At 34.5% G+C, this 13,349-nt stretch overlaps 1 protein-coding gene and 1 non-coding gene across 2 annotated transcripts; both read left to right on the forward strand.

The window, feature by feature from the left end:
- The first annotated feature begins 1,654 nt into the window (after nt 1-1,654).
- Nucleotides 1,655-1,758, forward strand: LOC130959517 (small nucleolar RNA R71). The gene has a single exon (XR_009078592.1). It is a non-coding gene; the product is annotated as a small nucleolar RNA R71 (small nucleolar RNA).
- An 8,092-nt stretch (nt 1,759-9,850) lies between these two features.
- LOC130954473 (probable ribosome biogenesis protein RLP24) lies at nt 9,851-13,122 on the forward strand. Its single transcript, XM_057881216.1, has 5 exons — nt 9,851-9,941; nt 10,416-10,528; nt 10,628-10,764; nt 10,858-10,940; nt 13,058-13,122. The coding sequence occupies exons 1-5, from the start codon at nt 9,851-9,853 to the stop codon at nt 13,120-13,122; spliced, it is 489 nt and encodes a 162-aa protein (XP_057737199.1).
- Nucleotides 13,123-13,349: the final 227 nt, after the last annotated feature.

Genomic DNA, 13,349 nt, shown 5'->3' on the forward strand with positions numbered 1-13,349 from the left:
TCCAACTTCACCTTGTTCTTAGCCATAGTCCTCATGACAAACATCCTCACCTCTTCTAAAAGAGTAAGTATAGGCTTTCCCCTTGCTTCTTTGATCTTTGAATTGAAAACCTCACAAGCGTTGTTACAAATTGAGTCCAATTTCGGGTTGTGCCTAAACTGTGACCTCGTCCATGCCTCCCTGGGCCACTTGTCAAGATACTTCCACTGCTTGTTGAAATTTTGCCACAAGTGCCAGACACAGAATCGGTGGCCCACATCAAGCATCACGGCTTTCATGGCAGGCAGTAATCCCTGAAGATAGCAAACAATATGTTACCATAATAGTCCCTAGCTTTAATTATCGTTCACCATAATAGTCCCTAACTTTGAAAATCGATCACCATAATAGTCCCTATTTTTGAAACTCGTTCACCATAATAGTCCATATAATTGATAATCGTTCATCATTACAATCCCTAATTTACACCACTCAGTACCTACCTAACTTATAACAAACAGCACATCACAAAGATATAGTAAATAATCAAACAATTATATCAGAGGTATCATCACTCACAACAGTATACTGCACTTTATGTACTAAACCAAGCTAACATAGTTTTACACATTACAACTTATGTGAGATTAAGGTTACACTAGGAAATTACCTTTTGTATATCAGAGATGAAGTTCCACCTATGAGTCTTGTAGTCTCCAAGATCCTCATGTAGCAACTCTAGAAACCACTTCCAATTCTCAAAGTTCTCCACTTCCACAACTGCCCAGGCAATAACGTAGACATGATGATTAGCATCTTGTCCAACAGCCGATAGAATTTGCCCCCGAAAACAGTTTTTAGAAAAGCCCCATCAAGTCCAATTAACGGATGACAGCCAGTCCTGAAACCTGACTTGCACCCACTCAAGAAGACATACATCCTCTCAAATATGACCTCACCACTAGGCTGTGGCTTTGTGCAAATCTGAACAGTTGATCCCGGGTTGGTTTTCAATAGTGTTTCACCATAGTCCCGGGTTGGAGGACCTTGTTTTACTCATGAAGCTTAAAGTGGCCTTAGACAGATCAGAGACTATATTTGCTAAGTTAGAGGTGCTCTGCTCAGAATTCTCTGTCTGTTGCTGAGAAGATGATGGAAAAGGCTTGCTATTGCTAAACATGTTTTTTCCACCATTATTAAAGCCTTGTTGAGGCTTTTGTTGATCCTTCCATGAGAAATTTGGATGATTTCTCCATGAGGGATTATAGGTGTTGCCAAAGGCTTTCCCCATGTAATTTACCTCTGCCATTGCAGGGTTTTCAGGATCATAAGTGTCTTCTTCAGAAGATGCCTCTTTAGTGCTGTTGGATGCATTTTGCCATCCATTCAGACTTTGAGAAATCATGTTGACTTGCTGAGTCAACATTTTGTTCTGAGCCAATATGGCATTCAAAGCATCAATTTCAAGAACTCCCCTCTTCTGAGGCGTCCCATTATTCACAGAATTCCAGAAGTGTACATGAATTGGTTAGTTGCAACCATTTCAATAAGTTCCTGAGCTTCTGCAGGCGTTTTCTTTAGGTGAATGGATCCACCTGCAGAATGGTCCAGTGACATCTTAGAGAACTCAGACATACCATAATAGAATATATCTAACATGGTCCACTCTAAAAACATGTTAGAAGGACACTTTTTGGTCATCTGCTTGTATCTTTCCCAAGCTTCATAGAGGGATTCACCATCTTTTTGCTTGAAGGTCTAAACATCCACTCTAAGCTTGCTCAGCTTTTGAGGAGGAAAGAATTTAACCAAGAAGGTCGTGACCAGCTTATCCCAAGAGTCCAGGCTATCCTTAGGTTGTGAGTCCAACCATGTTCTAGCTCTGTCTCTTACAGCAAAAGGGAAAAGCATGAGCTTGTAGACTTCATGATCTACTCCATTAGTCTTAACAGTCTCACAGATCTGCAAGAACTCAGTTAAAAACTGGTAGGGATCTTCTGATGGAAGTCCATGAAACTTGCAGTTTTGTTGCATTAGAGCAACTAGTTGAGGTTTTAGCTCAAAATTCTTTGCTCCAATGGCAGGAATTGAGATGCTTCTTCCATCAAACTTGGAAGTAGGTGTAGTATAATCACCAAGCATCCTCCTTGCATTATTGTTGTTGGGTTCGGCTGCCATATCCTTTTCTTGTTCGAAAATTTCAGTAAGGTTGTCTCTGGATTGTTGTAATTTAGCTTCTCTTAGTTTCCTCTTCAGAGTCCTTTCAGGTTCAGGATCAGCTTCAACAAGAATGCTTTTTCCTTGTTCCTGCTCATATGAGAAAGAAGAGAACAGAAAAGGAAGAGGAATCCTTTATGTCACAGTATAGAGATTCCTTTATGTTAGTACAAGAAGAAAGGAATAGAAGAAGGAGAAGAGTTAAGAATCCAAACACAAGGGTGAAGATAGGTTCAGATTCTTGAGATGAAGATAAGTGTTAGTTGAAAAAGATTTGAAAATCAATTTTGAAAAGATAAGAAGTTGGAAAAGACATTTTTAAAATCAAATTTTTTAAAAAAGATAAAATTTAAAAAGATATGATTAAAAAGATATGGTTGGAAAAGATTTAATTTTTTTTAAATTAAAATTACTTACTTGACAAACAAGAAACTAAAAGATATGATTCTAGAATTTAAAGATTGAACCTTTCTTAACAAGAAAGTAACAAACTTCAAATTTTTGAATCGATCACATTAATTGTTAGTAAAGTTTTTGAAATTTTGAAATAGAGATAAGAAAAAGATTTTAAAATTCAAATTAAAAAATTTTCGAAAAAAAGTAAGAAAAATGAAAAAGATTTTATTTTTGAAAAAGTTTTGAAAAGATAAGATTTTTAAATTTGAAAATTTGACTTGACTTATGAGAAATAGCTAAGTTTTAAAAATTTTTGACTAAGTCAACTCAAATTTTCGAAAATTAGGAGTAAAATAAAAATATATTTTTTTATTTTTGAATTTTTAATGATGAGAGAGAAAAACACAAATATGACCCAAAACATGGAATTTTTGGATCAAAACACATGATGCATGCAAGAACACTATAAATGTCAAGATAAACCAAGAACACTTTGAAGATCATGATGAACATCAAGAACATATTTTTGAAAAATTTTTTGATGCAAAGAAAACATGTAAGACACCAAACTTAGAAATCTTTAATGCTTAGACACTATGAATGCAAAAATGCACATGAAAAACAATAAAAGACACAAAACAAGAAAACATCAAGATCAAACAAGAAGACTTACCAAGAACAACTTGAAGATCATGAAGAACACTATGAATGCATGAATTTTCGAAAAATGCAAGAACAAGATGAATATGCAATTGACACCAAACTTAAAATTTGACTAAAGACTCAAACAAGAAACACAAAAATAATTTAAATTTTTTATTTTATGATTTTATTAAATTTTTTGTATTTTCTTTTATTTTTTTCGAAAAACATATAGGAAAAAGAAAATAAGAAACTCAAAATTTTTAATAAGAATTCCAGGAATCTTTCAATGTTAGCCTAAAGCTCCATTCCAAGGGTTGGACATGGCTTAATGGCCAGCCAGCTTTAGGATATAAATCAGGCATGCAACAGCTGATACTTCATCCAACTCCATATACATGCCTTTTATGTTGACAAGTGGAAGCCTTAATCCAAAAGAATTTGGATATGGCATTACAGCCAGCCAGGCTTCAACTTGTTACATGAAACTCTAGAATCCAGTCTTAAAAATTTTGAAGTCATAGAATAATTTATTTATTATATTTTTTTGAAAATAGGGATAAAATTATTTTTTGTTTGAAAAAAAATTTTGAAAAGAAAATTACCTAATCTGAGCAACAAGATGAACCGTCAGTTGTCCAAACTCGAACAATCCCCGGCAACGGCGCCAAAAACTTGGTGTACAAAATTGTGATCTCTAATAATGGCATTCAACTTGGTGAGCGCGTTTATGACTCAGCACTTTCTTCACAACCTCGCACAACTAACCAGCAAGTGCACTGGGTCGTCCAAGTAATAAACCTTACGTGAGTAAGGGTCGATCCCACGGAGATTGTTGGTATGAAGCAAGCTATGGTCATCTTGAAATTCTCAGTTAGGTGGATAATATATGGTTATGGAGTTTTCGAATAATAATAATAAATAAACAGAAAATAAAGATAGAAATACTTATGTAAATCATTGATGGTAATTTCAGATAGGCGTATGAAGATGCTGTGCTCCTTCTGAATCTCTGCTTTCCTACTACCTTCATCCAATCCTTCTTACTCCTTTCCATGGCAAGCTGTATGTAGGGCATCACCATTGTCAATGGCTACATCCCATCCTCTCAGTGAAAAAGGTCCAAATGCTCTGTCACAGCACGGCTAATCATCTGTCGGTTCTCGATCATGCCGGAATAGAATCCATTGATTCTTTTGCGTTTGTCATCACGCCCAACAATCGCGAGTTTGAAGCTCGTCACAGTCATTCAATCCCTGAATCCTACTCGAAATACCACAGACAAGGTTTAGACTTTTCGGACTCTCATGAATGCCGCCATCAATTCTAGCTTATACCACGAAGATTCTGATTAAGGAATCTAAGAGATATGCATTCGGTCTAAGGTAGAATGGAAGTGGTTGTCAATCACGCGTTCATAGGTGAGAATGATGATGAGTGTCACGGATCATCACATTTGTCATGGTGAAGTGCAACGAATATCTTAGAACAGGAATAAACTGAATTGAATAGAAAATAGTAGTAATTGCATTAAAACTCGAGGTACAGCAGAGCTCTACACCCTTAATCTATGGTGTGTAGAAACTCCACCGTTGAAAATACATAAGTGATGGTCCAGGCATGGCCGAATGGCCAGCCCCCAAAATGTGATATGAATTCAAAAATAGGGAGAAGGACCCCTAGTACAATTGTAAAAAGTTCTATTTATACTAGACTAGCTACTAGGGTTTACAGAAGTAAGTAATTGATGCAGAAATCTACTTCCGGGGCCCACTTGGTGTGTGCTTGGGCTGAGCTTGAGCTTTACACATGCAGAGGCTTCTTTTGGAGTTGAACGCCAAGTTGTAACGTGCTTTTGGCGTTCAACTCTGGTTCGTGACGTGTTTCTGGCGTTTGACTCCAGAATGCAGCATGGAACTGGCGTTGAGCACCAGTTTACGTCGTCTAATCTCAAATAAAGTATGGACTATTATATATTGCTGGAAAGCTTTAGATGTGTACTTTCCAACGCCGTTGAGAGTGATGATTGGATTTTTGACGGTTTAGAATTTCTCAAATAAAATCTCGTCGAAGTATAGTTTCTAAACCAAGCAATAATCCTTTCATACAAAAAGTTGTTTGTCACTAAAACAAACCCCTAAAATTTATAAACCGAAGTATTCAAACCTCGGGTCGTTCTCCCTAGGAATTACAATAAAGTGTCTTGTTATTGGTTTGAGTTGTTTTGGGGTTTTGATAAGAGGCATGAAAGTAAATGGCAATAAAAATAAACTAACAACTATAAAAGGCTCTTGGCAAGGTATGAAAATTAGAAGTCCTATCCTAGTTATCCTTCTCAATTATGATGAGAATTGTTCATTGCTACCACTTAGTTAACCCTTACTAGATAAAGGAAAGTCAAGTGGATGAATTGACTTGAGCCACAAGTTCTAGCCAACTCCCAAGGAAAGACTAGCTTTAGTGCACTCCAAACCAATTAGCAATCTCTCCAATTGTCAATCAACAAAGAAATTAGATAACTCAAGAGTCACTAATTACTCAATCAAAGCCAAGAGGAACAAAATCTACACTAAAACTAAAAGAGACATTTTAACAAACACATAGAGTGCAATAAAAGTAAACAACATAAATTGCAAGAATTAAAGAGAGATCTAACTACAAAGGCAAGAGATTAACAATGGAAAAGCAAAGAAGAACAATTATTATGAATTACCTCTTATTGAATTGAAAGAATGTAGAGGGAACAATACTAGATCTACAACAAAATGTAAGAACAACATAAAGGAAATTACAACAAACGAGTAGAAGAAGATGAATCTAACAACAAAGAATTGAAATGTAGAAGTAGAAGGAAGCAAAGATTAAAACCTAGATCTAAGAACTAATCCTAATCCTAATCCTAATTCTAGAGAGAAGTGAGAGCTTCTCTCTCTAGAAACTACTTCTAAACTACTAAACTAAACTAATGGTTAAAAGTTCAGTTGATTCCTCTTCAATCCTTGGCTTAAATAGCATCAAAAATGAGTTGGATTGGGCTCACAAGGCTTCTAAAATCGCTGGCCACGTTTTGCTTTAAGTGGACTAGGTGGCAGCAACGGCGCGTGCGCGTACTATGCGCGTGCCCGCCACCATACGTGTGGCAACTATGGCAAATCTTATATCGTTTCGAAGCCCCGGATGTTAGCTTTCTAACCCAATTGGAACCGCATCATTTGGACCTCTGTAGCTCAAGTTATGGTCGTTTAAGTGCGAAGAGGTCGGCTTGACAGCTTTCCGGTTCTTTCATTTCTTCATGAGTTCTCCAACTTTTCATGCTTCTTTCTTCATTCCCTTGATCCAATCTTTGCCTTCTAAATCTGAAATCACTTAGCAAACATATCAAGGCATCTAATGGAATCAAGGAGAATTAAATTTAGCTATTTTAAGACCTAAAAAGCATGTTTTCACTCTTAAGCACAATTAAAGGAGAATATACAAAACCATGCTATTTCATTGAATAAATGTGGGTAAAAGGTCATAAAATCCCCTAAATTCAATACAAGATAAACCGTCAAATTGGGGTTTGTCAGAGAGCGCACCATTTGAAGTTCTGTAGCTCTAGAAAATTCATTTCGAGTGTAGGGAGGTCAGAATCCAACAGCATCAGCAGTCCTTTTGACAGCCTTTTATCAGAGTTTTGCTCAGGTCTCTCAATTTCAGCCAGAAAATACCTGAAATCACAGAAAAATATACAAACTCATAGTAAAGTCCAAAAATGTGAATTTAGCATAAAAACTAATGAAAATATCCCTAAAAGTAGCTAGATCCTACTAAAAACTACCTAAAAACAATGCCAAAAAGCGTATAAATTATCCACTCATCAATCACTAAGCAAAGAATCACAAAATACTATATAAATAAAATCAATAAATCATAAAGACAGTCACCATATAAACATAACTAAGTCACAAAAATAGTAAAACACAAACACAAAACAACAGTAATCCAGTCTCTAGCAGCACATCACTATGCAAAAAAACACAAAATAATACATAACTGAAATCAATAAATCATGAAGTCAGTCACCATCTAGGCAGGGACGGATGCAAAAATTTTAATATGGAGGGGCCGAAATTTAGATATTTTCTTTTTCCATAAAGATAATTAACATATTGTTATTAGAGTTAGCTTTTTAAAAGATTTATCAATATATATATATATATATATATATATAATTATAATTTTTTTCACAATTTTATTTTTAATATGATAATTACATAAAAGAAATATAACAATATTAATAATACATTATAAAATTATAAAATACTAATAATTTATAGCATATTTAGTTAAAAATTATCACATATCTTATTAATTAAAATTAATTCTTTCAAAAATTTTAAAAAATTTGAAAATAAATTATTAATTATTAATTATTTGAAAGACACAGTACCCTTATAGAATACAAGATATAAAATATCTTTATAAAAATTTTTCTTTTAACAACGTAAATTTAGATGTGATTACCAAAATATAATTATGTAAGTCATTATTAAATAATATAAATGTTAAATATATTAATATAAAAAAATAAATAATTTTTTAAAAAATAAATATAGAGATTATTATATAAAAACTAATATCAAAGGTACAAAGACATGAATGTATGATATTAAATTAGTTAAGTAAAAAATATTAGTGAATTAAATAATTAAGACATAAATTCATCACATAGTAAAAAATAATACATATAAAATTATTAAATTACATAATATTTTTTTATTTTTTAAACACATATCTCATATATAAATATAATTTTTTAAAATTTTGGGGGGTTGAGACCACTACTTGCCCCCTCTAAGTCCATCCCTGATCTAGGTATAATTAAGTCTCAAAATAGTAAACACAAACACAAAACAGCAGCAATTCAATCTCTAGCAGCACATCACTATGCAAAGAAATCACAAAATTCTACATAACTGAAATAAACAAGCATAAAGACAATCACCATCTAAGCATAATTAAATCACAAAATAGTAAAACAAACACAAACACACAAAATAACAACAATTCAGTTTCCAGCAGTAAATCACTGTGCAAAGAAATCACAAAACACAAAACATCAGCATAACAACAGCACAACAGAACATATGCTGAATTAACTAACTTAACAATCTAAGCACAATTAAGCCTAAAGCATAGTTTTAATTGACTTAATTAAACACAAGAATGCTCAGCAGTGAACAACAGAGAGCAAAAAAAACACAGCACAACAGCCAAGAAGACACAAACCAGAGTACAACACAGCATAGTAGTAAACACAGCATAGTAGTAGAGAGCAGAGCCATTCAACGGCCACGACGAACCAGGCGGCAACAGTGTGACCAACGGCGGCACGATGTAGGCTAGGGTTGTGTTTTGGGGAGAAATATTGAGAGTATGTATGAGACTGAGGAATCAAGAATGGGCTTGAGAGGGGGAAAGGGCTTCAGGTCACTCAGGACGAGAACCTGGCTCTTCTTTTTTAAACAAAACGCAAAAATGATGCCGTCTCATAAAAACCGGTGGTTGCGTGATGGAAGGGAAGAAAAGTTGCGATGGCTGCTGCGCGATGGAGGAAAAGTGAGAGAGCAGGCGGTGGCTGGATGGATGTGATGGACGACCAGGAGCTCGATGAGAACAGCCCTAGACCGAGTGTGAGAGAGGCGTTCTAGATCTGGATTCTGGACGGGACGATGGAGTTTGGTTAGGGGCAGTGAGTGAGTTAGGGTGCAGCAGCTTGAAAACGACACGTTTGGTTCCTTATTAAAAAAAAAGACCGTGTCATGGTTCGATTTGACCGACCGATTTCCGACTAATTTGACGATTTAATTGCGATTTTTTGAAATCGACGGTTTTAACATTTGTCCGATTCATATTTTGTAGCGGTTTACCGTTCAACCAATTCGATCGGCCAATCCAAACCAATTTTCAGAACATTAATTTTTTTAAAAAAATATTTATCAATTATATTTGAATATAACAGTGACTTTTGGCTTATCTGGTGGTTTAGTTTGGTAAAATTAAAAAAAAAACTTTGTATGTTTTAATTAAAAAATTTAAAAAAGAGTTTTTATAATAAGATTATGTTTATTGAAATTAATTTTAAATATGTATAAATGGGCTGGTTATATTATTAATTATTTATTATTATTAAAATATTATTAGATAATAAAATTTTTCAATTAATATTAGTTAATTTTTTAAAATTTATTTATGTATTAAATTATAAATTATAAAATTTTAATTTATAAATTTAAATATTAAAATTGACTAATATTGATTAAAAGTTAATTTTTAATCATTTTTTAAATTCTAATAATTATTATTTTAAATTTTGGATATATTTTTTGAATTAAATTTGAATTTTTTAAATTTTAAATTTTTATTTAAAAAAGTAAAATATAATCTCTTGTGAAAGGTCACTTTTTATTCTCTCAACTAAAATTCAAAATTCAAAAAAAAAATTTGAATTATTTTTTGGTCTTACTGGAAATCTAGAGAGCAGTATTATAGTTGATACTGATGATTTGTGATCCTTAATTTTTATGCTGTTTTTGCCTTTTTAGGAAGTGTTGCTTTTAGTTTAAGAGGCACAATGAGATTAGAAAAGTGCTGGTTTTGTTCTTCAACCGTGTACCCTGAACATGGAATCCAGTTTGTTCGTAATGATGCAAAGGTGAACCTCTGTTCTTCCCTATGGATCTCTCATTTATCTTATCGGTAATGAACTAATCATACAACATCTGAAAATTATTAAGTGAACTTTCAATTTCTAGTTATCTTCATATTGCTCCATATGTATAGATGCTACTGGAGAACTAGTATTATGTGGATATCTATGTATTGATCTTGTTGTATAAGTTGATGGCAAATGCTTGATATGAAAGTAAGGCCTTTATTAACTATGTTTTATAAGCTTCATAATTCCATCTTAGCTTAGATTTACAAGTACTTGTTATGATATTTGAATTCATTCTTCGATCACCTGTGAACTCCATTGAGTATTGTTAATTCATTTTCATAAAGTAACTGGTGGGCTAAGTACATATATATTCAAAACTCATGAAATGCTCAAGAGTTATGTATGGTTGGTTATAGGCTTATAGCCCCGCTTTACATGCCCTATATGGTGCCAGATTTATGACAAACTTCTCTTGCAGATTTTCCGATTTGTAGATCTAAATGTCACAAGAACTTCAAAATGAAGAGGAATCCTCGGAAAGTAAAATGGACCAAGGCGTATAGGCCGGTGTATGGAAAGGATATGACTCAGGTAAATGAAACTTTATATTTCCTTTCTTTTGGCCTATGTGTCTGTGTCGTTCATAATTGTGGTTTGAAAAAGCCTCATGACTATCATATATTGCTTTAGGATTCAACCTTTGAGTTTGAGAGAAAGCCAAATAGGCCAGAGAGATATGACAGGAATCTTGCGAAAAACGTCCTCAAAGCCATTCCAAAGATTGAAAAGATCAGGGTCACTAGGGAGGAGAGGCACCATAAGAATAGGTGATTCATCAGTTCCACTTTTATATGTATGAGGAAGCCTTACAATGCCCTCCCATTTTGTTATTTGTTGATATTTTGTCAAGTTTTTAATAGAATGAAGGGCAAGAAAGAAAAGATACAGAAGGAGGCAGCAAAGGAGTTGGAGCAGGGCATCAGTTTGGTCAAAGCTCCTTTGGCCCTTTAGAAGGACCCATCTCTTACATTATCACAAAATAGGGGTGTTCATGGTTTGGTTAATCCAAAAACCAAACTAATTTTTTGGTTAACTAAAAATATAGTATTGGTTAATTAACTAAATTGGTTTTACATGATGAAATCGGTTATTAACCAGTTAGTGAAATTTAAAACCGGTTATTAAAGTAAAAACCAATTTTTAAAAAATAACTCGTTTTTACACCAAAAAATCGTTTTTTATACTAAAAAAATTAGTTTTTATACCATAAAATTAGTTTTTACATGTAAAAATAAATTTTTACACAAAAATTAATATTTTTACATACAAAAACCCAAATTTATAAACCTTTTTTTAATTGAATTTTTTTAATCTAAAAACTTTTTCTTTTTAAATAATACAAGTAACATTTGTAAATAATAAAAACCTTCCATTGCTTTCGTTCCTTTTTCTTTCTTATTTCTTTTCAGCATTTTCTATAAATAATTTTTTCTAATATAAATATTTTTTTTCTAAATGATATAAGTAACTTTTTCTTATCCCCTTCCCCTCTTTTTCCCCCTCTCTCTCCTATTTCTCTCTCTCCTCTTGTCTTCCTTCTCTCTCTTTCTCTTTCTTTCTCTCTCTCTCCCATTTTTCTCTCTCCTCCTCGCTTTCTTTTCTCTCTCTCTCTCTCCCCCTCCTCTCTATCTATCTCTCTCTCCCCCCTTCCCCTCTTTCTCTCCCTTCCCTTTCTTTCTCTCTCCCCATGCTCTCTCTCTCTCTTTTCTCTCTCTCTCTTTGTCCTCTTTCACTCTCTTCTTCTCTCTCTACTATCGTTCTTCTCTCTTATTATCTCTCTCTTTTTTTTTCTTTCTCCTCCTCTCTCTCTTCTCTCTTGTTTTAGAGAGAAGAGGAGAAAAGAGATAGAAGAGGGATAGAGATTGAGAGAATTTTGAGAGAGAAAGAGAAAAGAGAGAGTAAGAAAAGAAAGAGAAGAAAGAGAGAAAGAAGAAAAGGAAAGAGAGAGGAGGGAGAGAGAGAAAGAGAGAAAAGAAAAAAAGAGAGAGAAAGAGAGGGGAGGGAAAGGAGAGAGAGAGAGAGGGAGAGGGAAGAGAGAGAGAGAGAAAGAGAGAGAAAAGGGAAAAGAGAGGAAAAATGAGAGAGAGAAGGAGAGGAGAGAAAGAGAGGAGGAGAGATGATTAGAGAGAGGAAGGGGAGGAAAGAGAGGAAGGAAGAGAAGGGAGGGGAGAAAGAGGGCAAGAAGAGAGAGAGAGAGAGAGATAGTTAGTGAGAGAGCAGAGAGAAGGAGAGAGAGACAAAGAGAGGAGAGAAAGAGAGAGATGGAGAGATGGAGAGAGATAGAGAAAGAGGGAAGGAGAGAGAGAGAGAGAGAAGGATAGAGAGACAAGGGACAGAGAAAGAAAGATGAGGTAGAGAGAGAGAGAGGGAAGGGAGAGAGAGAAGAGGGAGACGGGAGAAAGAAAGAGAGGAAGAAAGGGAAAGAGAGAGATAGGGGAGAGAAAGAAAGAGATGATGGAAGGGAAGGAGAGAGAGAGAGAGAAAAAAAGGGGAGAAAGAGGGAGAGAGAGAGAAGGGGAGAGGAGATAAAAAGGAAAATGAGTGAGAGAGAAGGGAGAAAGAGGGGGAAAGAAGGGAGAGAGAGAGAGGGATAGGGGAGAGAAATAGGGGAAAAATAAGAGAGAGAAGGGGAGAGAGAATAGAGAGAGAGAGAGAAAATAGGGGGAGAGAGAAAAAGAGAGGACAAAGAGGAGGAGAAAGAAGAAAATGAGAGAGAGAGAGAGAGGAGGGAGAGAAAGAAAAAAGAGAGATAGGAGGAGAGAAAGAGGGGAGAGAGAGAAGAAGAGAAAGGAGGGAGAGAGAGAGAGAGAGAGAGAGAGAGAGGAAGGGGGAGAGAGAGAGAGAGAGAGTATGTAATTTGGTTTTGAAATTAGGTTTTGATTTTAATTTGATTTTGGTTTTGGTTAATCGATTAGGTTTTTTAAATTTGGTTTTGGTTAACCAATTTTAAAAAATATGGATATGATTTTTAAAATTGTTTTATTAAACTGGTTAACCAAAATATGGTTATGGTTTTTTAACCGGTTAACCACATTTTAGTTTTTTTATGAACACTCCTACCACAAAAGATTAAAGTCTCTGTTTCCCAACGGCAATCAGAGGACAACGATGCGATGGAGGATTAATGTCAATAATGCGCTCTGTGTGTGTGTTTCATTTGTTTGATGTTTGTGGCTGGATTTGAATTAATAGAGGTTGTAAGGCCAAAATTGTAAGTTGATTAATTTGTTGTCAATCAGTAATGTAAATGGTATGAATTTTGAAACAACAGTTTTGAGCATGGAGGATATGTTGGTGACACGTTTGGAGTCTTTGGACGATGATTCTCTGAGACAGTCAAGAAGAAACAACT

This window comes from Arachis stenosperma, chromosome 10 (assembly GCF_014773155.1).
Source record: "Arachis stenosperma cultivar V10309 chromosome 10, arast.V10309.gnm1.PFL2, whole genome shotgun sequence".
Lineage (NCBI taxonomy): Eukaryota > Viridiplantae > Streptophyta > Magnoliopsida > Fabales > Fabaceae > Arachis > Arachis stenosperma.

Coding starts and splice junctions, on each gene's coding strand:
- LOC130954473 (XM_057881216.1), top strand. CDS start 9,851: ATGAGATTAGAAAAGTGCTGGTTTTGTTCTTCAACCGTGTACCCTGAA. Junction 9,942..10,415: donor TGATGCAAAGGTGAACCTCT/GTTCTTCCCTAT, acceptor CTTCTCTTGCAG/ATTTTCCGATTTGTAGATCT. Junction 10,529..10,627: donor ATGGAAAGGATATGACTCAG/GTAAATGAAACT, acceptor ATATTGCTTTAG/GATTCAACCTTTGAGTTTGA.